This window comes from Gopherus flavomarginatus, chromosome 21 (genome assembly GCF_025201925.1).
Source record: "Gopherus flavomarginatus isolate rGopFla2 chromosome 21, rGopFla2.mat.asm, whole genome shotgun sequence".
Taxonomy (NCBI): domain Eukaryota; kingdom Metazoa; phylum Chordata; order Testudines; family Testudinidae; genus Gopherus; species Gopherus flavomarginatus.
In genome coordinates this window covers 15,798,217-15,820,727 of record NC_066637.1, presented here as the reverse complement: position 1 = coordinate 15,820,727, position 22,511 = coordinate 15,798,217, and the positions used below count along the sequence as shown (strand labels likewise).

At 47.0% G+C, this 22,511-nt stretch overlaps 1 protein-coding gene across 2 annotated transcripts in view; it reads left to right on the top strand.

Annotated features, from left to right (window-relative positions):
* The window catches only part of PAX7 (paired box 7), a 146,886-nt gene that overhangs the window by 63,588 nt on the left and 60,787 nt on the right, over positions 1-22,511 (top strand). For both annotated transcript variants that reach the window (XM_050931340.1, XM_050931339.1), the window contains exon 5: positions 5,999-6,198. In XM_050931340.1, the coding sequence (XP_050787297.1) occupies positions 5,999-6,198 (200 nt within the window). The remainder of the gene's footprint in view (positions 1-5,998; positions 6,199-22,511) is intronic.

Sequence of the window (22,511 nt, the reverse complement as noted above, 5' to 3'; positions counted from 1 at the left end):
CTATAAGGGAAGTGGGTAAATTAGACCAGTATAAGACATCATTATCACAGTGTAACTGTATCTACACTAGGAATTGTACTAGTATAAATATTATGATTAAAAAAACCCACAGCTGTAATTGACACAGTAATACCGATGCAAAATCTGAGGCTCTAATCAAACGATGCTTCTCAAAACTATCCATTATCTCGGGTTCCACATCCTTGGAGGTTTCTAAGAACAGGTTGGACAAACCCCTGTCAGGGAGGGTCTAGGTATACTTGGGTCCTGCCTCAGCCCAGGGAGATAGCTTAGATGACCTCTGGAGGTCTCTTCTAGCCCGACATTTCTGTGATAATCAGGCTGGGTATTTTGCATGATTTCTTTTTCCAGCCAGGATCGAAATACCTCCAGAACAGCCTGTCTCGCACTCCTTTGCTGCTTCTTCTGCCTATCCTGGCTGGAGCCTGGTTGTTCAGAGGCCTCCAGAGAAGAACAGTAATAAACAGGGGAGGCAGGGAAGGCATCCAAACATTTTCAAACTGGGGAAAAAAGTTGGTTCAGGTTTTGGATGAAGGCTCCTGGTGGTTCGGGGGGGTGGGGGGCATTATTTTTGCGTTATACGCAGGGGGTGGTTATTCCTGCAGGTTTCTTAATCTTTTTGTGAGTGAACATGGCTGAGAATAATAGAAGTGAGTCCCCCGCATAGGAGCCCTCTGACTAGGAAAAGACCTGTTAGAGTGTTGAGGCCATCTTTCTGTAGTTACGGGAGATCATCCCCTTGATAATACAGGATGCATTGGCTAATCAGCTGACACTACACTCAGTCTTAGCCAGAAGGCGGCCCTCATTATTTAAAAAAAATCTGTGCCTGACAGTGGCAGCTGCATCCTGCTAAGACCAGCTGGTTCCAGACGTGCCCTGGGATCTGTCTTGCTCCCTGGCCTGTTCCATATGGTCTCGTGGTTAAAGCACAGGACTTGGCATTAGGCGTTTTGAGTTGTATTCCCAGCTCTGCTGCATGACCATAGGCAAGTCCCTTCCACTCTCCATGCCCCGTTTGTCATCGAACGCTTTCTGGAAATGATCAGACAGGGAGTGTTCTGCAAGGCCAGTGTCTCACTGCCGCCACTTTGTAATGACAGCTTTGGCGCTCTCCCATCTGGCACTGCAGCCAGGTAGATGGCCAGCAAGTCCCAAGGGACAGGCTGATGAGTTGGGTGTCATGACAACTGGCTATTCCCTGCCAGGCTCCTTGTGAGGGGCTTTTCACCTGCCAATTTGCGGATGTTTAAAGAAGTTTGGCTCCTTCCCATTCCAGACCACCATGGAAAATATGCACAAGAGGCTAGGTGGGGAAGCAAACCGGGGCGGGGGATGAAGCTTATCTGAGTTTTGAGAGGCTCTCTCATTCTACTTCCCCATCTCCTACACTGGGGTGTGTGTGTGTGTGTGATATTTTGGGTTGCAGCAGGGCTGTATGAATTAGTGACAGGTATTCTGGCAGTAACACCAGATAGCTGGAAGAGTTGGATTCATTATCCATCGATATTGTAGCACTAACCCCAGGTATATAAAACACCTGGATGTTGGATGTTTTGTTCATAGATAGTCAAGCATGACCACCAGGTAGCCAGGTGAGCCAGCTCCGTTGTCTATAGAACAGGGCTCGGCAACCTTTCAGAAGTACTGTGCCGAGTCTTCATTTATTCACTCTAATTTAAGGTTTCGAGTGCCAGTCATACATTTTAACGTTTTTCAGAGGTCTCTTTCTATAAGTCTATAATATATAACTAAACTATTGCTGTACGTAAACTAAATAAGGATTTAAAAATGTTTAAGAAGCTTCATTTCAAATTAAATTAAAATGCAGAGACCCCTGGACCAGTGGGCAGGACCTGAGCAGTGTGAGTGCCACTGAAAATCACCTCGCATGCCGCCTTCGGCACACGTGCCATAGGTTGCCTACCCCTGCTATAGATATTCTAGCACCACTCCCAGGTGGACAGGTGAACTGGAGGAAAATATTATTATTTATTATTAACGTCACCTTTATATTGGGATACGTCCAGATCAGGGGGTTCACTGCACTAGGCACGGGTACAATAATATAGTAAATTACAATCCTTGGACTGAAGCACTTAGAGTCTGAAAGACAAGAAGTAACATGTGGAGGAGACAAAAAAAGGGGGTCACGTTTAAGAGGTGGGGGAGGCAGGGTAACAGAAATAATCAGATATGTGCAATTCTAAGGGTCAGGATCAGTGATCACAAAGCCGATGAGGACTCTGGAAGTCCTCTCAGGTGGTTAGGTTGCCTGCATGTTTTCTAACGGCCAGCAAGTCCATTCCACCCCTACAACACAGTAAATCTGAAACTCCGTATAATTACTTCACAATGAAAAGAGCGTCACTAAGTAGCTGTTCCTTATGCAACAACCTGAGTATGGTTGCTATGTGTGTGTGTATTTATCTATACAACACTGAAATAATGTTCAATCTGATTAATTTGCCTTCACAACTGTCTGTGGTGTATTGAGGACTCAGTTGTATTGCAAGCTATCACTTTAAAAGCAGGCTGTGGGGGAGCTTCCTTGTCCTGCTTGCTGGCTGTTCGGATAATATGTGAGCAGAGTCAGTCTGGAAGGAGCCAGTTTAAAGCAAAGTGGGGTGAATTGTGCTTTGCTGCCTTAGTGAGCAGCCTGCTTTCTCTCTCTCTGTTTTGGGTTACTGTGCATTGTTCTGGAGTCTAGGAACAAAAATAGTGTTCCTCTGCAGCCTTCCAGCAAGAGTGTTTTACATTTTTTATCTAACATCTCTGTTTATATGCTGTGGACAAAACACTCTCAAGTGTCCTCTCATTACTAGGGACAGCCTTCAGTTTAGACCCAAACTTACCTCTGTCTAACTTCTATTATTGCAAACTATTTCCATCAAGAATGCCAACTAATGAAACTTACAGTTGCTTGTGAAATATACAATTATATTTATGCTAAGTAAATTAATGATATGTTCTTGGATTCCAGATGTGCTTGTGCACAGTCTGGTTCTCCAGAGCCTAGATGTACCTATACCTGGCCCAGATGTGCATGTTGCACTATTTAAGAATCTAGAGATTTTCCTGAAAATGCAAAAACCAGTGAAGCTGATCATGTACCAGAACCAACGAAGCTGATAATGTACCAGGTTTGTGCTACAGTCAGGATTCTAAAGGCCTCCTAAAAATATTGGCCTGATGCATCCTCCTCACATAGACCCAAGAAATGAAAGCATCCTGCCCTGCAGCACGCTGGCTCCAATGGCATGTTTGACCTGCTCATTATAAATAATTGGCCCCCATTGGGACATTTGCCTCATGCCCCACAGGCCGTCTGCATTGTTCAGCAGCTGTTGAGAACACCACAGCTGGGATTCCCAGTCCTGGGAGGGAAAAAAAGAGGTTTTGGTGGAAAGTTCCGATCACCACATAAGAGCACAGTGAAGAGAAGGGGCCAGATTCATCCCAGGGGCAGCTCCATTGACTTTATATGGATTATTCCAAGGATGGATTTGGCCCTGCATACGTAACTCATGCATTTAATCATAGCTGACAAAGATTTGGCCTAATAGGAGCAGATTGGGGTTGTGAACTATGCACTGAAACAGATTATGGTCCTGATTCTGCTCTCAGCTACATCAGTATAAATCGGGAGTAACACCATTGAAGTCAGTGGAGTTATTCTGGTGTAAGGGAGATCAGAATCAGGTCCCTGTAGTTAACCAATGTGCATTTAAGTACAATCGATTGTATTAATGAGAGACAGGGAAAGAGAAACAGACAGAGAGAGCAGATTTCTTGTTTCACTGAGGAGACCTAAGGCTTTATACATCATGTTCTCCGGTCTGCCTCCATACTGAGCAAGGGCATATATCCCATGAGAGTTGAAGTTGTCTCTCACTTTCCCACACAGCAGCGACGTGGGGTACCGGCCTAGATTAAGCATTCTGTGCATTGGTATCTGCACCACTCAACCTGTGGCAGGGTCGCACAGCATCTGTTGAGACAACAGTTTTGCAATGTGAGTGGCCTCGAGGGAGCACTAAAGAGTGATGCAGTCTAGCACCTTTCTCCCACCCCCTCCCAGTAACGTTCATCGGGCCGTGTATTTACACTGGGGTAACTCTGTGGACATCAACTGAGGATTTGCACTTATGTATGTGAGACCAGAATCAGGCCCACTAGCTCTGGGGCAAACTCTTTTGGCCAGGTATGATCTATTTGGTTTCGTTGTTTAATGGTACGTCTCATACACAGCAAAGACTTGATACTGGCAGCAGATCCAGGTCAATACAACTCAAACAAATGCTTCAGCATTTTTCTTTCTTTCTTTCTCCTTCTTTCTTTTTCCCTTCCTCCCAGATAAAAGACTGTAGCAGGTGGGGTATCAGAGCTAATAATGAAGACAGAGTAGATAGAGTGAAAGCCAGGACTATAGCCAAAACATGAGCAAATAACAGAAACTTGTTTGCTTCCCCCCTCCAAGAGCCGAGGACCTTTTCTGTGAGTTGTGACTCCCTTTAACCTTGTACGATGCTGACAGGAGATGCAGCTACTGACTTAAGAGGAGACCTTTCCCTGTGAGCTGTTTTGAAACTTGTGGGAGTTCTTTAAACTCCTTGTGTCTCCCTTAAGATGCTTTTAGCCTGTTAAAAATGCTACTTTATGGACCCATCATCATTCCCTCAAAGCGGGGTGCCCTATTCACTGAAGTCAGGGGGCCAAATGCTACTTTTGAGGATGGGCTGTTGGGGAAGTTTCGCGGTCTCTCTTGTGAATTTGGTCCCGATAAATATGCTGGATTAAACCCTCCCTTTATCCATGGGACAGGTGGAACCTGGGCAGCAGCCATGAAATCTCCCTGTGCACTGTGCCCAGCAAAAGGGCATCATGCCAACCAGAAGGGACCACCTCTAGGGTTGACAGGGGAATCCACTCATCTCACGGTCTTTCTGCAGAGATGGCCAACAATGAGCATCGGCTGTGGTGTGTTTGGGGAGAAATGGATGCTTGTTCGCAAGGAACTAAACCGAGGCCCCTAAAGTCATGTCACAAAGGGGCATCAAACAGCCACCTGCTGACTCAGGCTAAGGGACAGTTTAACTGAGCTCTGGAATCCTCCGCCTTGCAGGGTCCTAGAGCCTAAGCTATTGGTGTTAGGTCCTCTGCCCTCCACTTAAAGCCCCTACCCAGCTCTGGCCATCTAAAGAGTATGTACTTTCTCTCAGCCACTGAGGAGTAGTGCTGGTTCCATCAGAATCAAGCCAGGAGCCCTGTGTCCTCTGGGCAGGCAAGAAGTAGAAACTATTTTCATGCCCCATGAGAGTTTTTGAGGTTTCACGTGTGTTTCCATGTCCCAAATCAGGACCAAGGGTTCACAAATGTCCACAAACTGATCATCCAAAAACTATAATAATCATTAAACTGGGTCAACTCACATGTTTTGATCATTTGTAGGTGTTTCTTTTCAGTTTTGACCTTTTTTTATTTTGAACCTTTTTATAAAAAATAGAAATTAACATTTCAGAATGAAAAATAGTTCCCAACTGTCAAATGAAATGTTTTGTTTCAAAAATATCAAAATGGGACATTTCCACCATTTGGAAACTTTTCTTTTTTTCCCAAACAATTTTCGAATCAGGAGGTTCACCGAAACTGATCCTTTCCCACAAACCATTTCAGTTTTGACAAATCAGCATTTTTCTGACAAAAATGTTTTGTCAGAATTTCCCGATCCAGTTCTACCCAGAAGTAGAAGTTGGCTTGGTGGACATCATCACTGTAGAATTGCTCTAATTCTGGTTGTGGGGCGGCTGGGAGGTGTTAGTAGGCTATTATCTACAGGAAGTCAGACTAGATGATCTGATGGTCTATTCAGGCCTTAAACTCTATGACTATATTGGATTCTCTCCTTCCCGGTAGCTGTTTAATTCTGGATTTTCTGCAATTTAAGCTTCAGTCCTTCTTCTCTTTCCCTCGCCAGGTAACAGGCTGGATGAAGGCTCAGATGTTGAGTCTGAACCGGACCTCCCCTTGAAACGCAAGCAGCGTCGTAGCCGGACCACCTTCACAGCGGAGCAGCTGGAGGAGCTGGAGAAGGCCTTTGAGAGAACCCACTACCCAGATATCTACACACGAGAGGAGCTAGCCCAGAGGACCAAACTCACAGAGGCCCGAGTACAGGTAAGGATGAAAGTCAGGACATGGCTGAGTCCCCTGATAACACAGCAGCCAGAGACTCTCTAGGTCCATTGACCTAGGAGCAGGAGGAGCTGAGAGTTGGAGGATGACACGGTGGATGAACCATTTCTATATGATCAGGTGACCGGGGCTGAGGTGCATGGTTTGGATCCAGATCCAAAGTTTCCCCATAGCCCAAGGTTGTTCCTATCTGGGATTTTGGTTTGGCCCATTACAGCTGCAAAATTTCAATCCAGATTGGGATCATGATCCAAACCTTCCCAAAGCTGATGGGACGTTCAGTCCTGTGTTTAGTGCCTTGAGTGGGGAAGGGGCTGTATCCCATTTAGCTAGGAGTGTCTGGGCTATTTCTACTATTTACCATACACCAGCCTCCCCTCTCCCCGCCCAAGGGTTTGGATCATATTTTGCAAAGGTTGCAAATTCTGCATGTGAATCTGTTTTTCTTTTTGCAAATCTCCTGAGAGTTTGTGAGTGGGGGGGGAGCAAGGAAGGGGAGAGGAGGAGGAAGGGAGAAAGCTATGACATCGACACAATTAATAGCCCTTGTGGGAACTCCGCACACAGACCCTTATGTCTTCCAGATAAAGCCTGGGTCAGCAGTGTGTGCAAACATGCAGAGGGATAAGGAGTGTGAACAGATCGGTGGGTATAATAGAGTCCCCAGGGGAAAGGGAAAGGGGGGGGCGCTGAGGATTGTGCTGGGTTAAAGAAGTGAAATGGAGACACCAACAGCCAGTGTGGGCAGAGCTATTCGGTTTCAGCCTCAGCATCGGGGGCTCTGCCTGTCGAGCCCGGAGTGGAATTGCAGCCGCAGGAGGGAGGGAAAGAGCAACTCCATCTCGTGACAGCGAAATAGCTCTTCAGTTAAATGACCTTGTGGAAGCAAAACAGGCGTTTTTCTATCTGAGATTCCCCTCAGAATAATAACAGACCTGTGTTAATCCCTCCGAGGCCAGCCCAGCCATATGGCTGCATCCTCCCAAAACCGGGCCTCACACCTCTAGGACACCCACCCAGTTCATGGTCTTGCCCTAGCCATCAAAAGAGATGGAGAGCCGCAATGCTACAGCTCACAGCATTTCCTGTGTGTCTTTTTGCCTCCCGCTGGCTTTTCCTGCCCAACTCATGTTCTCTGAAAGCTGCCACTGCAGGGGCTCAGACTCACAACGCGTGGGTGTAGCAAAGGCTTAATGACTGCAGCGTGTCTCCCTGAGCCTCCCAGCATCTCTCTGTGTCTCATTTTCTCCATCTGTATAGTGGAGATGATGATATCGGCCTCTGTAAAACTCTTTGAAATCTACTGATGAAAAACTCTATATAAGAGCGAGGGATGATTATTATTTTCCTGGGGAGGGAAGATCTGACCCATCGTACCTTGAGACACAGAAGATGCCCTGTGTCAGAGTGAATCCTTCTCCACATGAACATGGGCTGTATTGCCCCAGCAGAGGAGATGTAGTGGACATTAGACCGACAGTGGCCTGGGGCACATGACCTATGAGGAGAGGCTGAGGGAACTGGGCTTATTTAGTCTACAGAAGAGAAGAATGAGGGGGGATTTGATAGCAGCCTTCAACTACCTGAAGGGCAGTTCCAAAGAGGATGGAGCTCGCCTATTCTCAGTGGTGGCAGATGACAGAACAAGCAGTAATGGTCTCAGGTTTCACTGAAGGAGGTCTAAGTTTGATATTAGGAAAAACTATTTCACTAGGAGGGTGATGAAGCACTGGAATGGGTTGTCTAGGGAGGTGGTGGAATCTCCATCCTTAGAGGTTTTTAAGGCCTTGCTGGAATGATTTAGTTGGGGTTGGACCTGCTTTGACCGAGGTTGGACTAGATGACCTCTTGAGGTCTCTTCCAACCCTGATCTTCTGTGATTCTTTGATACTAGACTTGACTTTAGCCAAGGTCTTCCTGAGATTTTAGGAATAATAATGCCATTTGTTCATGATGAGCTCAATCCACCTCCCACTAAAACCCAAGAAAAACCCCCAATGCCTGCAGCAAGCATTGGAACAGACCCTGTGCTGTTCCAAGAGTTTATCCTTCTATCTGCATTACACTGGGTTGCTTATCCTCTCGGTTTAGGTCGCATTGGTGGTGAAAGCCAGTCTACGGTAACTGGTCTAGAGCAGAAACACAGCAGCTGCGTCACTGAAATGCTGCTTTATTTCCTTCTGGGCAAGACCAGCAAAATCACCCTGCTGGGATCCCAGTTTGTGCAAGGTCTAAGTACTCTTCTTGAGGACAGGAAGCACAGGGCTTCCTGTCCTCAAGTCTCCATGAGAGCCGCTAGCCAGCAAGAAGGGGTCGTCTTTGCACCATGAGACCATTTGACCTCTTGAAAATTCTCCTACCTGCTCCTGAAGCAAGCCCTGCTCCACCCACCCTGGATGGCAGGGGCTTGTGCAGGAGATAAAATACCAAGGGGGGTTGCATGCTCCTCTTCTGATTTACTTTATCTGATGCAGACGTTGAAAGACCCTAGTAGAGAAACAAGAAGAAGTAAGAAGGTACCGGTTGGCCAAACCCACCCACAGAATGGTGCTTGGAGGGGGAATTTTACTTGGGCAAAGACCCCTACACACGTTTTGACAGTGAAAAATATATCTGTATTCAGTGTACTGTGGTGCCAGTTGCAGGAGCGGAGGGAAAGCCCGAGGAGTGCCAGAGAGCTGAGATTCCTCCCCACAGCCCCTGCCAAGTCTTCTAATCCAGGCACCCACGCAGCTGGAAGAGCTGCCCTGTGAACCCGTGGCAGGTTCCTTCCTTCTGAGGAGTTCCGACCTCAGAGCGACAAGGGGGTGGAGGAAAGCAAAACCAACCAAATAAATAAATAACCCCCTTCCCTCGGCTCAAGCTGTGATCTCTGAATCCCTCTCCTGGCTCCCAGGCAGCTTGTGGGGAAGGCTCCTGCCAGAGTGCTAGTAGCAGCTGTTCTCCGAGGCACATTCCTGATGGCTTTTTCATTCCGACATCCTGGCAGGCTCGGCTTCTTCCCACCGCTTTTAAGCCTGCCGCCCCTTGTAAAATTTTCTGGCTATCAGAGCGGATCTTTCACTGGCTCTCAGGAGCCACAAACATCAGTCAATCAAGTTCTTGTGGAAAACACACACACACACAACAGGAAGAGTCCTGCAGCCCTTTTCCCCTCTCTTCGCAGATTCTGCAGCCAGAACGGATGTTTATTAGCAGTAGTTATAGTAATATTACAGTAATGGCTAGAGGCGTCAGCCAAGATTGGGACCTCATTGTGATAGATGTTGTGTGTGCGCGCACACACACGCACACATTCTCTCTCTCTCTCTCTCTCTTTCTCTCTCCCCGTGCCCTAAGGAGCTTACAAGGCAAAACAGACAAAGAGTGAGAGGAAAAAAAGAGGTACAGAGAAATGAAGTGCCCAAGGTCACACAGCCAACCCAAGATCTGCTGAGTCCCATCTAGTGCCTTATCCACTGGGTCCCACTGCCTCCCAGAGCAGCTAGTCTGACCTCCTGCATGAGAGAGGCTGTGGAATCAACCCTGCCCTGCCCCATTTAGTGTCTCTGATCTCTTACCCACACACTTCCCTCTACCTGAGAAGCCCCTAGATCTATTAAACTCACTGGCAAGGCTTCGGAACTTGGCAGGTTGTGCAGCTGTCCAGCTAAGTGGAAGTTTAACACGTTGACAGCTAATAAAAATTTGCAAGCTGAAGAACAAGGGAAAGGGGAGGCAGGACCAATTGTGGGCTCCAATTTCTCATCTGCTAAAAAGATCATGGAAGAATGAGTGATATTTTCAATAGGGCCATAGCAACCTCTGTGCAGTCAAGGTGCATGAGTCCAAAATGCAGGCACTGCATGCAGTGTCCAAGGTACATGGCATGTAGAGGCTTGTTAAGTCAATGGATAGGCTGCCACTGACTTCAGTGGGCCTCGCATCAGATTCTTAGGGCCTGAACCTATTGCCTGTGAAAGCAACAGCAAAATCCCCATTGACTTGAATGGGAACAGGACAATGCCCGTGTGCTCTACTCCAATTGTACACTTGGGCGGTTCCTTTTTCTGGGTCACTCTCTCCTCATTTGCCCCTACTCCCACCCGAACCAGCCAAACCACTGGGAGTCAAGTGGGACCATGCATGCCAAGGGTTTGCATTTAGTCCCCAATCCAGTCAAGCTCCTTGTACCAAGGGGTCAGATGTTCAGGTGAGGTCACTGCAGTGCTAGTTGCTAATCAGGGAATGTCATTCCCAGTTCCAGGAGACGTACCGCGCTACCTCTGATCCAGCCTCGGGCACTACCAAGAGAGTGTAGCTGCGACGGTGGGAGGGGCTAGCCACCCTGAGTACGTACCTGTGTGAGATGCCAGGCCTGTTCTCAGCACGGCTAGCCCCTCCTGCTGCTGACGCTCAATTTGTAGCACGCTAGCCTGACCAGAGTTAGCATCCTTGAGATGGGAATACGCCCTCCGCTTGAAGTGTAGACATATCCTTAGCCTCACGGCGTAGAGGCCGGGCTGGGGCATCTGCACGGCTGATCCCAATGGTAGCAGGAGGGCCTGAGCTGACGCTGAATTAGAGCCAGGGAGGTCTTGGCTTTATAAAACCTAATGATGGTGAACTTTTTGGTTTGTTATGTTGCCTTGTTTTCAGTAGGCTTCCTGGGCCCAAGGTTAAACTCAGTACCTAGTTCTATGGGAGCAGTTAATGACAGGCCTCTAACTTCCTGGTTAGTAACCACCATCAAGTGGCCAGGCTTTTAGGGCCAGATCCTTAGCTGGTGTATATCAACAGAGTAAATAGGTTCCTCATTCGGCCTCCAAGTCTCACTCCCACTGCCCAGGAAAACAAGAGGGGCTTTGGATTGTGCCCTGAAAATCAGCAAAATCAAGCTACCAGGTGAGGGCAGGGGATTTCAAATCAAGGTTCAAGGGCCTCTTCAGAGAAAATGCCAACCAGCATCTTTCTCTCATTTAAACTATGAGGCTTTTAGGTCAGATACGTCTACTGATCTCAGCTATAGACATGTACCATAGCGGAAGGGGAGGTCTCTCAGGTAGGCAAGTCCCAGGTCACGTGAGACTCACTTGCAAGCTGCTGAATGTCTCCTCCTATATTGAGCTTATATAGTACCTTCCCTTTCCAAGTGCTTCAGGAAGATGGATAAGCATTAGGCGCTCGATAGCACAGATGAAGAGCCTGAGGCCTGGAGAGGAGAAGGGACTGGAGCTGGGTGGGAAATGCTTTTCCTGTCCTGTGAGAATTTTAGAGATTTTGTATTTTTTTCTCATCCCAAATCAGGACAAAATGTCGACAACTCAGAAATTTTCATGAGCCAAAAAATCTGAAAAAAATAAAATAAAAGTTGGAGCAGGTTGATTGAAATGTTGCATTTTGATCATTTCAGAATGATTCCTTTCCATTTCAACCTTTGTAATTCATTTTATTGACCTCAAGTTAACTTACATTTCAAAATGAAAACTTCCCCAGCAGCTCTTGAAGTGATTTGCCCCAGGTGACGCAGGAAGTAAATGGCAGAGCCCAGAAGTCTTGTTTCTCAGTCCTGTGCCCAATCTACTGGGTCATGGTTCCTCCTTGATATAACACTGCCTGCTGATCTATCTAGCAGTATTTCTAAAGAGCACATCACTGTGGTATATAAGTGCTGCTCTGGGTTTTTTAGTTGACTAACTGGAGGAAAAGACAGAGGAAAAAAAGCTTAAATTCACCAGAAAGCACCAAAATCCCCCCGGAAAGGGGGGAATCAGTGGGCACCGGCCTCTCAGCAGATTTGGAGCTTTGAACAATGAAAACATTATCAAAAGTGGGCAGTGATACACAGGGGCCGGCGCAAATGACTGGGCTCTGTTTCTCCTGCCATTAAAATGAGTTCATGAATGATGTTCTGCATAATTCAGTAAGGCAGGAACACAGGGCAAGAGACTCAGGTGGTTCCAGTCGGAATAGCTCCATTGGTTGAAATGGCGTCCATTGACTTCAGTGGAGCTATGCTAACTTCCAGCAGCTGAAGGTCTGGCCCATAAAATCCAGTCCCCTTCCTGTTCCAGCTATAGAAAGACTTCTAGTCTGGAATCCAGTTCCGAGCTGGCAAAAGAGGATCCCAGAAGCCTGCAATGTGTCAAGGTGCTGGTGGAGCCCAATGCCCTATCAGTCAGAAATCTCTGCGGTCAGAGGATTGCATGTGTCTATGCAGCAGTCTATTATATGCGGGGTTGTTGGACCCAGGATATTAGAAAGACAAGGACCATTTTCTGTTGGTGAGAGAGACCAGCTTTCGAGCTTACCCAGAGCTCTTCTTCAGGTCTCGGAAACTAACTCAGAGCATCCCAGCTAAATACAAGGTGGAGTTAGTTTCCCAAACCTGAAGAAGAGCTCTTTGTAAGACCTGGTCTACATTAGGGGGGGTCGATATAAGATACGCAACATCAGCTACGGGAATAGCGTAGCTAAAGTCGACGTATCTTAGATCGACTTACCTCCCGTCCTCACGGCACGGGATCGATGGCCGCTGCTCCCCCATCGACTCCGCCTCCACCTCGCCCTGGTGGAGTTCCGGAGTCGACGGGAGTGCGTTTGGGGATCGATTTATCATGTCCAGATGAGATGTAATATATTGATCCCCAATAGATCAATCGCTTCCCGCCGATCCGGCAGGTAGTGTGGACGTACCCTAAGTTCAAAAGCTCGTCTGTCTCACCAACAGAAGTTGGTCCAGTAAAAGATGTGAGCACACCCACTCGTCTTGCCAAGTCTGTTAGGATTCATTATGAGGCCCTTCTGTGCTTGGAGGCGTCGTATGGAGATGGTCAATGTCTTCCCCAGATCTGAGCGTTAATCTGAGACATGTGAGGCTGCTTGAGTCTAATTCAGCATGCCTGACTAGTTGATTCCAAAGTTCTTTGAGACTTTTCCAAATGGGCTCTGTTAATGCAATCCCTTCATTCTCAAAGGCCAGTGGAGCACGTTTTCTTTCTTCCACGGGGTTTGACTCGTTTGCATTTCTTGCACGGGGGGGTGGGCACTATGAGGTTATGACACAACAGCTGCCCTGTGTCTTTGGCAGCAGCCAGAAGAGACTGTGCTCAGGAACTGTGTGAGAGGCTACACTTAGGATCAGGGACTCTTCCTGGCAGAAGTCAGGTTGGCGTGTTCATTCTCTGTGGCACGCAGCCAGCTAAGTGGCTTTCTCACACACGGGGGGCCAAATAGAGCAGCCCCTGGCTCTATAGCAGCCATGTCAGTGGCATTTCCTGTGTGTGCCCATGCACTGCGAGAGGCCGACAGTGAAATACATGCACAGCATGTCAGTCAACATTCAGCTCCCGGGAAAAGGTTGGGGGTTGGGGGGACATGGGAAGGAAGTTAAAACACTTGCCCAGCCAAGTCAAAAGGAGCATTCCACTCTGCCAAGCCAGTAAGGACTGTTCCGAATTATTCCTTCGATTGTAGCTGGTCCTTCCCACCTCCCCAGACTGAGTTAGAAATAGACATGGAGATGGGTCCCATAAAAGGAAAGCCCACAACTCCCTTGTCCCAAGCCACACTCTCCAAATAAGCCCCATGTCTGTCCAGTAGCCACTAGGCCAGGGGTTCTCAAACTAGGGGTTGGGACCCTCAGGGGGTCATGAGGTCATTACATGGGGGGGTTGCGAGCTGTCAACCTCCACCCCAAACCCTGCTTGCCTCCAGCATTTGTAATGGTGTTAAATATATAAAAAAGTATTTTTAATTTATAAGGAGGGGGGGTCGCACTCAGAGGCTTGCGGTGTGAAAAGGGTCGCCAGTAAAAAAAGTTTGAGACTCAGTGCACTAGGCTGTACCGTATCTCAAATCTTCTGCTCTCCAGTGTCATCCAAACCATGGTGGCAGTTCTTCTCCACCTGGATTTGGCAAAGTTAAAGATCATCTGTAAGAACTGCAAGGATGTCCCTTACCTCCTAGCTGTGTGTGTATCTGTGGATAAGCTTAGAATTGCATGCCTGCCTTTCTGACATATTTATAATACAGTCTGGTTTCTGACCTATATGTAATTACATATAATGTAATACAGACATATATGTAATACAGTAACTGGTGCAGCCCCAAATCAATCTTAGAATATCAGGGTTGGAAGGGACCTCAGGAGATCATCTAATCCAGTGGTCCCCAACCTTTTCGTCTGGCAGGCGCCAGACGAAGGACCACTGCGGCAGTGGAGCACCCGTCGAAATGCCGCCAAATTTCGGCGGCGACGCCTCTCGATGACATCACTTGTTGGCGACAAGCGTCGTCATCGAGAGGTGTTCCCTCTGAAATTTGGGGGTGACGCCTCTCGATGACATCACTTGTTGGCAACAAGCGTCGTCATCGAGAGGCGTCCCCGCTGAAATGCCGCTGAAATTCGGCAGCTGCTCTCCCAGGGGCCAGGACGCGGGTGCATTAAGATGCTCCCATGAGCGCCATGGTGCCTGCGGGCACCGTGTTGGGGACCACTGATCTAGTCCAATCCCCTGCTCAAAGCAGGACCAATCCCCAGACAGATTTTTTGCCCCAGATCCCTAAATGGCCCCCTCAAGGATTGAACTCAAACCACTGAGCGATTCCCTCCCCCCAGAAAGATGCCACTTAAGGGACTGAGGCTGAGGGGAGGCTATTTTCCTGGCTAGAGTCTCTCCTACTTCATTAAGTGCATTGAACATTACAAAAAACATAGCGGCCCTGGTAAAAAGAGCCTCCCAGGGGTGTCGCCCCACCTGGGCTGGGGCCCCTTGCCATGCCCAGTTTCCAGCATGGCGTTGTCCTAGAACAGGCCACACTCCTGGTAGCGGCCTCGCCCTTGTGGGCTGGTTGACTTTGCTTCTGGGTGGAGGAAAAGCCAAAGTCCAGCTCTACACAAACCAAGCCCCTCCTGAGGTCAGTAACAAGGCAAAAAAAGAAGTCCGAGGCATCACCTTACTTCAGATGGCGGCTTTGTTGGAGTTCTTACGGCTGGGTAGCCGAGTCAGCCCCTCCCTAGCGGGGTCACCCCTGGGGCTTGCAGGACTCCTCGCAGAGCTAGGAGGTCTCTGCTGGGAGGGCTCATCCTGCCGGTGCAGGAGCTAGTCACTCCCTTTGTAGTGCGTCCCCCTTGTGTACTGCAGCTTTCTTCTTTAAAAGCCTCCTCCCTACCATGCAGGATTGGCAGTGCTGGAGGGGCAGGGCTACTTTTGCACCTGGCATCTCCCCGGCCGCTTCCTGTCACTGAAGACTTTATACACTCCGTCACAGGACCAATCCTACAGTCCTAGTCCAGGCAAAACCCCTACTGAAGTCAGTGGGAGCCAGGACCGAATAAGAACTTCAGGACCTATAATTAGGCAAGATCAACTTGTTTTGCGTTCATAGTGCAAGGGATCCTTATAGGGTGACCAGACAGCAAATGTGAAAAATCGGGACGGGGATGGCGGGTAATAGGAGCCTATATAAGAAAAAGACCCAAAAATCGGGACTGTCCCTATAAAATTGGGACACCTGGTCACCCTAGATCCATATGAAATGAACATGGGAAGTAATTTGCAGCAGCAAATGGTGATCCATTTCACACCGGTTGAGTACCGAGTGTAAGCTTGCAGTGTAGATATGGAGGAACCCATTCAGATGAAATATGCACTGGAACACGGTTTTACGTACTTTACTTTAACTATCAGACCAAAAAGGTTCAGATAAGCTACACCCTTCTCTAAACTGAACCTTTAGTTCCACCTCAGCCACCATCCCATGTGCCATTTAAAGCAAATACGTGTGCCACTTATCCATTGCTTAGAGCCAGTGAAATTCACGGTACTCAATCTGTTCTCCTGGCGATTCCCCCAATTAAGCAGGTCTTGCTATTTATTAGGGCACCAACTTAGCAGATTTCATTGGGGTTAACAATGGAAAATGTTTCTTAGAATCAAGCCTGGTGTTTGCCAAGATATTTTAATCTTTTATCTATTTCCCACAGCACTGAAGCTATTTTTAAGGACCATGCATAGCTTTTTCTGTCGCAAAGAAAATCTCCACAATATAAATCAATGTGCTGGTGTTCTGTTGTTAAAGCCTATCACCAGCCAAACAATAGCAGTGGGAAATCTATTTCCCAACACCTTATTCACCTCAGCAAGGTGTGTGCATCAAAGCCTGTTTTGGAAGGCTTAAATGCAACTGTAACACTGTTACGATTGGGCCATCTAAGAAGCAGGTATTCAAGCCGAGCTCAGGCACTTTAAAAAAAAACAAACTCACACTGCTATGCAACTGCTTTATGCCATCAGTGAATTTATTCTAGTGTCTTTCAGCTTCCCCATTTATCCCCAGGACATACAGTTTATAGGGGAGATAAACAGATAACTGAAAACAGCGATTTTATTCTTCATTTTAGTGACTTAACAGCATTTCTTTTGACCACTGATATGATCATTGAGAAATTCTGTATATACACTGTAGAGCTGGAAGATGCTGAAAAAACAATGTTCACAAATGTTCATTCATATTCCAAACAGCTGTTCGGTCCAGCCATAATTTTAGTCCTTTTTATTTGCTAGATGCAGGTATTAGTAACATCTTTCATAAGACGAGTCGGAGGGATGCACCAGTCTGCAGTGCTCTGGATGGGGACTCCAGGGCCAAGGGTTCAATTCCTGATTCAAACAGAAGATCTCTTGTCTGATGTTGGGCTAGTTACTTAATTTATCCCATGCCTCAGTTTCCCATCTGTTAAAATGGAAATAGTTTCCTGCGACACAGGAGTGTTGATGATAAAATCCCTTAGTGATTGTGAGATGCTCAGATACTATGGTGATTAGGACCATATAAGCAGATGGATGAATCATTGGTTGCATAAGTGATTGAGAACTGGGTTACTTGTTGTATTCACACATGTGCTTATATGTGAATGACTGTATTCGTGAATGGCCAATAGTATTTATTATTTGTTGCTCATTCTCTGCTATTCATTATTCCCCATCCTCTTGTTTAAAAACAATTTCAGGCATCCAGTCAAGAATCAGAAACAATGTCATGAGGCTTAGATGACCAGTCACACATCTTGAATAACTAATGGTAACCAGCGAATAACTGAACTGAACAGTTCTCAAACAAGCCATAGTATTCAGTCCAACCCATTCAGTAGATACTTACCAATAACTAATACATTCACGGGTACTAGGACATTCAAAGAGAAAAATCGGCTACATTAATTGGATAAATTTGTTTGTAAAAAATAATTTGATCAGGTCTAATAATATTATTTAATATTTATATTGTGGGAGCGCCCAGAAGTGGTAGGGCCCTACTGCACAAGGTGCTGTATAGATATCGGGTCTGTCTACACAACCAAAGCGGTGCACAGGCTGGCCTACCTGAGCTAACTTGAATCCAGCTAGCACAGGCAACAATGGCAGTGACCATATCCTGCAGGGCAGGCTAGTGAGACAAGTATGCACCCAGGGTCCATGGCAGGCTTGAACTCTCTGAGTTGAAGCCTGGACTGTGCTCTGTTCACTGGTATTGTTACCCCTCTAGCTGGATTCGAGCTAGCTCCCATAGCATAGCCCATGCACAGCTTTTGCTCCATAGCAATACCTGTACAGGTAGATACAATGCCTTGCTGAAAATGTACATGCTTAAGATCCAAACATATTTATAAGCCGCTTTATAAATCTGTAGAGACTTGTCAAAATCTAAATAATCTTTGATGATAATCTGAGTGGCGCTTCTACCTCTCTGTTATCTTCCCTGCATTTCCCGTCTTCTGACAGAGGAAGCACATGGGTAGCTGTCTTAGGTAGTTACATGGCCCCAGGACTGTTATCTGTGCATCTCACTAGCTTTACTGTATGTATGCCTGCAAGATTAATCTGGAGACTCCAGGACAATCCTGGAAGGTTGGCATCCCTAGTTATGCCAGCAAGTTACCACGTTGACTTCAGTAGACTCTTCATGTGATTGGGCCGTATATGGCTAAATAGGTCTTTTCCATCCCTGATTTCTGAACATGTGGAAGCAAACTCATGTTGTGCCTTTTCCCTGCCATCTGAGGTTGAGGGCAGGACTTGATTGTTCCATCCCTGTTTTCATTTACCAGCTCATTCATCCCATCCATCTTCCCTCAACATCGAGTCCTCATTAGGCTGAGGAGGAACACAGCGGCCTTTCTTTCCCACGAGAGGCTCTTCCTGACCTCCCTTCCTTCTCCTTGTCTGACAAATTGTGGGATCTGACCCAGATCTCGATGTTTGCTGGGATAATTCAGTCCAGCCTCCCCTGGCAGGCAGCTGTCTCGGCCGTGTGGCTGTCCTGGGTGCACAGACAAGTGGCTAGTACATCGAGTGGAAGTATTGGCAGGATGGGGTGCATGGGTTCACTTTAAATAAGAACCAGCTCTAATCTTTGTCCCAAATTCAAACCAAAGCTGGCTGAGCTGCTGAGACAGAAGGTGGGTGGTTTTGTGGGTAAGGCATCGGCCTGGTATGCAGGAAATCTGGCTTCAATTGCTGGTCCTGCGACATCCTCCCTGAATGACTTGGGGAGGCTTCTTAGATGCTCTGCACCTCATTGCCCCATCTGTAACATGGGGAGGAGAAGGAGAATGCTTTGTTTCTCCTGCCCTTTGTTTAATTAGAACAAAATATCCCTAGGCTAGGGACTGTTTCTGACTATGTGTATGTACGTCATCCAGTATAACAGGGCCCTGATGGCAAGTAGGGGAATACCAGTAATCAGTTCAGATAACTTTTTCCTATGTTCATGAGCACGCTTGGGTTCCTACACAACCATGGTGTTGGTAATCACAGTGGGGGAAGTTCACCTATATGCAGAAGGTCTACGTGAGGCTTATGCACCACTTACGCCCATAGGTGGTGGACTTAAGTGGGGTGTAGGCTTCTTGGTGCACAGGCCTTGTTCATGGGCTTTCTGCACGGCGGCGAGGTGCCCCCACCATGACTGGCTTGGGCATTCCAGGGTGGAATGCCATGCCAGCTGCTCCTTTGCAAGCACATGCCCCATGGTGTGATTTACATAGCATCGCTGGGAGGCGGTCTCCTTTGGTCTTCCTGACAGGCCGTGAAGATCACTGCAGTGAGGGCAAATGGGAAAGAGAGGGTAAGACTAGTAAGGGGAGGTGGATTTTGCTTTGCATTTGCTCGCCCAAAAAGCGACTGTGTATAAATGGCACCTTCCTATTCCACATATCTGTTCCCCGCATGTCGGCAAGTCACACTAACTACCTTTACTGAAATGAGCCTGTTTTCCTTACCACTGATCCCCGAAGAGTCAGTGTGGCTATGGGAGAGCAAGCCGGATTCTAATCTGCACCAGGCACATTCAGTGAAATTGCCCAGCTAAATTCCAGCTGTGGAATCTATACTATTGTTAGAGATACCAGACAAGGAAACAAGTCGGGTTGATTCTCAGATCCCTTGCGGTGCCCGTAATGCAGACAGTTAGAAAAATATCCCCACTGCCTTCCAATAGGGTCAGTTTGAGCTGCTGTATTTACAATCACTTTTCTGACTATAAATCCAAGAGAGGCAACGTGGGATAATACAAGCGGCAACATCTCTATTAGCATCATATATAAAATGAAGAGCCACAGCACCCTGTTCAGGCTCTACCCAAAATTAAATACATTTTTGGATTAAGAAATGTCATACGAAGATATCGGAACAGTAATCAGCTCTTTGTAACCTTTCACTTCTGTACATTGCACTGATGATGTTGTGCTCGGACAAAGACCCCAAATGTCTTTATCAGATGCAAAATGCTGCTTGCAATGATCTAAATTTTGCTCCCGTGTCCTATGCATCTTCAGTGAATTTACAGTGTGGGATTCTCCTGCAGTGAATGGACATAGAACTGTTGTGAAGCGAAAGCAGGTCCCCTTTGAAGTGAGCCTCGCACTGCAGTTCCATGCTCTAGCCTGTGTATTTTAACTACCAATAAAATGATTTTTAAGCATAAAGCCTTGAGCCACCTTTAAGCGGGGGAAGGAAAGAATTGCTAACGTCATTAGCTGGAATGTATCATTTTTTTTTCCCGGTGGGTTATAAATAAAGGGCAGAATCAACCTGTATCAGCCATGAAACATCCTTTCCTCTGCAAAGGGAGATAAATCCTATCAATTCCTTTGTGGATGGTTTCAGCGGTTTTGTCTGTTGGTTTTGTTTTAAAGGCTCTAATATCATCCACTAGCCAGCCTCAGCTCGGAATCACTAGCGTGCAGTTATGAAGCTCCTTGGGTGCACCTATGTTCTCTCATTATAATGACTATTTATTATTTGGTTTACAACAGGGCCTAGAGACCCCAGCTACTGGGATCTCATTGTGTTAGGTGCTGCACATGCACACAGTAAGAGACAGCCCCTGCGCCAAAGAGCTTACAGGCTAAAAAAACAAAACAAAGGACAGAGAACGGGAAGTCTTATTGCCCTGATGTAAAGACTTCCACAAACTGCAGATCAGAGGCTAAGTGACTTCCCCCAAGTCACACAGGGAGCCGAGGAGGGAACTGATTTCTTGAATGCTCATCTAGTACCTTAACTACAAGGCTATCCTTCCTCTCCAAGGACATGCACTTGTTAGTTGGAAACGTGGAACACATCTACATAGTGCAGCTGGCAGGAAGACAGGGGTATCCAAACAAAATTAACTGTTGGCCATTCTGATAATTGCATCGTTCTGTGAAGGGCGGTGGCTGGTCTCCATATCAAGAAGCAGCCACGGTCTATTCCAACTAGGGTGACCATACGGCAAGTGTGAAAAATCGGGATGGGCAGTGGGGTAATAGGAGCCTGTATAAGAAAAAGACCCAAAAATCGAGACTGTCCCTATAAAATTGGGACATCTAGTCACCCTAGTTCCAACACAAACAGAAACAAAACACTAGGCTTAAGAGGGTGTTGCAAGACAACACTGGGGAGCAGATGGGTGTGGGATGGACTGGAGGAAGATGAGGCTTTTAGGGAGGGATCTTCAGGAGAAAAGGGAGGGTCTTTGGAGATTGGAGATCCTTCCATGGGTGGGTGGGTGGGATGAATGAAATGTGCAAAGATGAGAGCAGGGAAAGAGCAGTAAAGGCAGCAGGATGCTAAGAGAGTAGGAACGTAAGCAGGTTTGCTAGCATTGAAGTCAGAGGTCACATTTCCAATGATAGTACAGTATTAGGCCCGTGGAGCCGTGAAGGGTTGAGCAGGGGATCTTGAATGGGATTCCCAGGCCCTCACAATATTTGCGCAGTCATAAGCTCGCTCTGGTTTACTCACTGACGCTGCTGAACTCGTATGTGTGTGCACACGCGTGTGTGTGAGAGTGAAGACAATAACCGTAGGTGATGTAACATAATATAAGGCAAATCTCTCCAAAATTGCATTTTGATCATCTGTTAGCCAATCTAACAGACAACATCACCCGAGGGGGAGCGGGAGTCATTGTGGGTAGGTTGCTTGCCCATCCCACTCCATGTGTTTCTTCTAAAACTCCTAATCCACAGTGGATTTGCCGGCATCTGGCGCTCAGTTATAAAAAGGAACTTTCCCACCCTGTCCAACCTCAGCAAAGTGTCACAATTCAATGAAGTGACTTTTACTCCTTTGGAGTGCAAGCTCTCTTTCGCTTCGGACTCAGAGATCTTGACTGATTGATTATATTTTTACCAAGACAATTTCTCTCCTGTGTTGTCTTCATCTCTTCGCCATCTCCAGCTCTGGGTTTGAATGGGAGCTCTTCAAGCCAGGGACCTTGTCTTACTGCACACCCATTGATCAGAATGTTCTGAAACTTCTTGGGTCATTGTCAACTGTTGCCGTGGGAGCCGGTGATGTCATAAGCAGAGAAAAGATACCCTGTTAGCATGAATGAAGAGGGATTGAGTGTATTTGTGGTGAGGTGTTTGGAGTACAAATGGGGGAAAGGACAGGACCATCTACTTTGTCTGACCAATGAAAAACAAAACATTAAATTATTAGTATTATTTATTACTTGTGTTACCATAGCATGAAGGAGCCCTAGTCATGGGCCAGGACCCTACTGTGCTAGGTGCTGTACAAACACAGGGAAAAAAGACAGTCCCTACCCCAAAGAGTTTACAATGTGTTATGAACCCTGATGTAAATTCATCCTCTTGACCCTCCACTCTGTCCCTGATTTAGCTGGTAATGCTTGGGGATGGGTGCCAGAAACGGTGCATGGGGAATCTGAGTAGGGTGGGGTATAATAATTAAAGCAAGGAATTGGAAGTCAGGATTCCTAGGTTCTGTGTTCAGCTCAATCACTGACTTACTGTGTGGCACTGG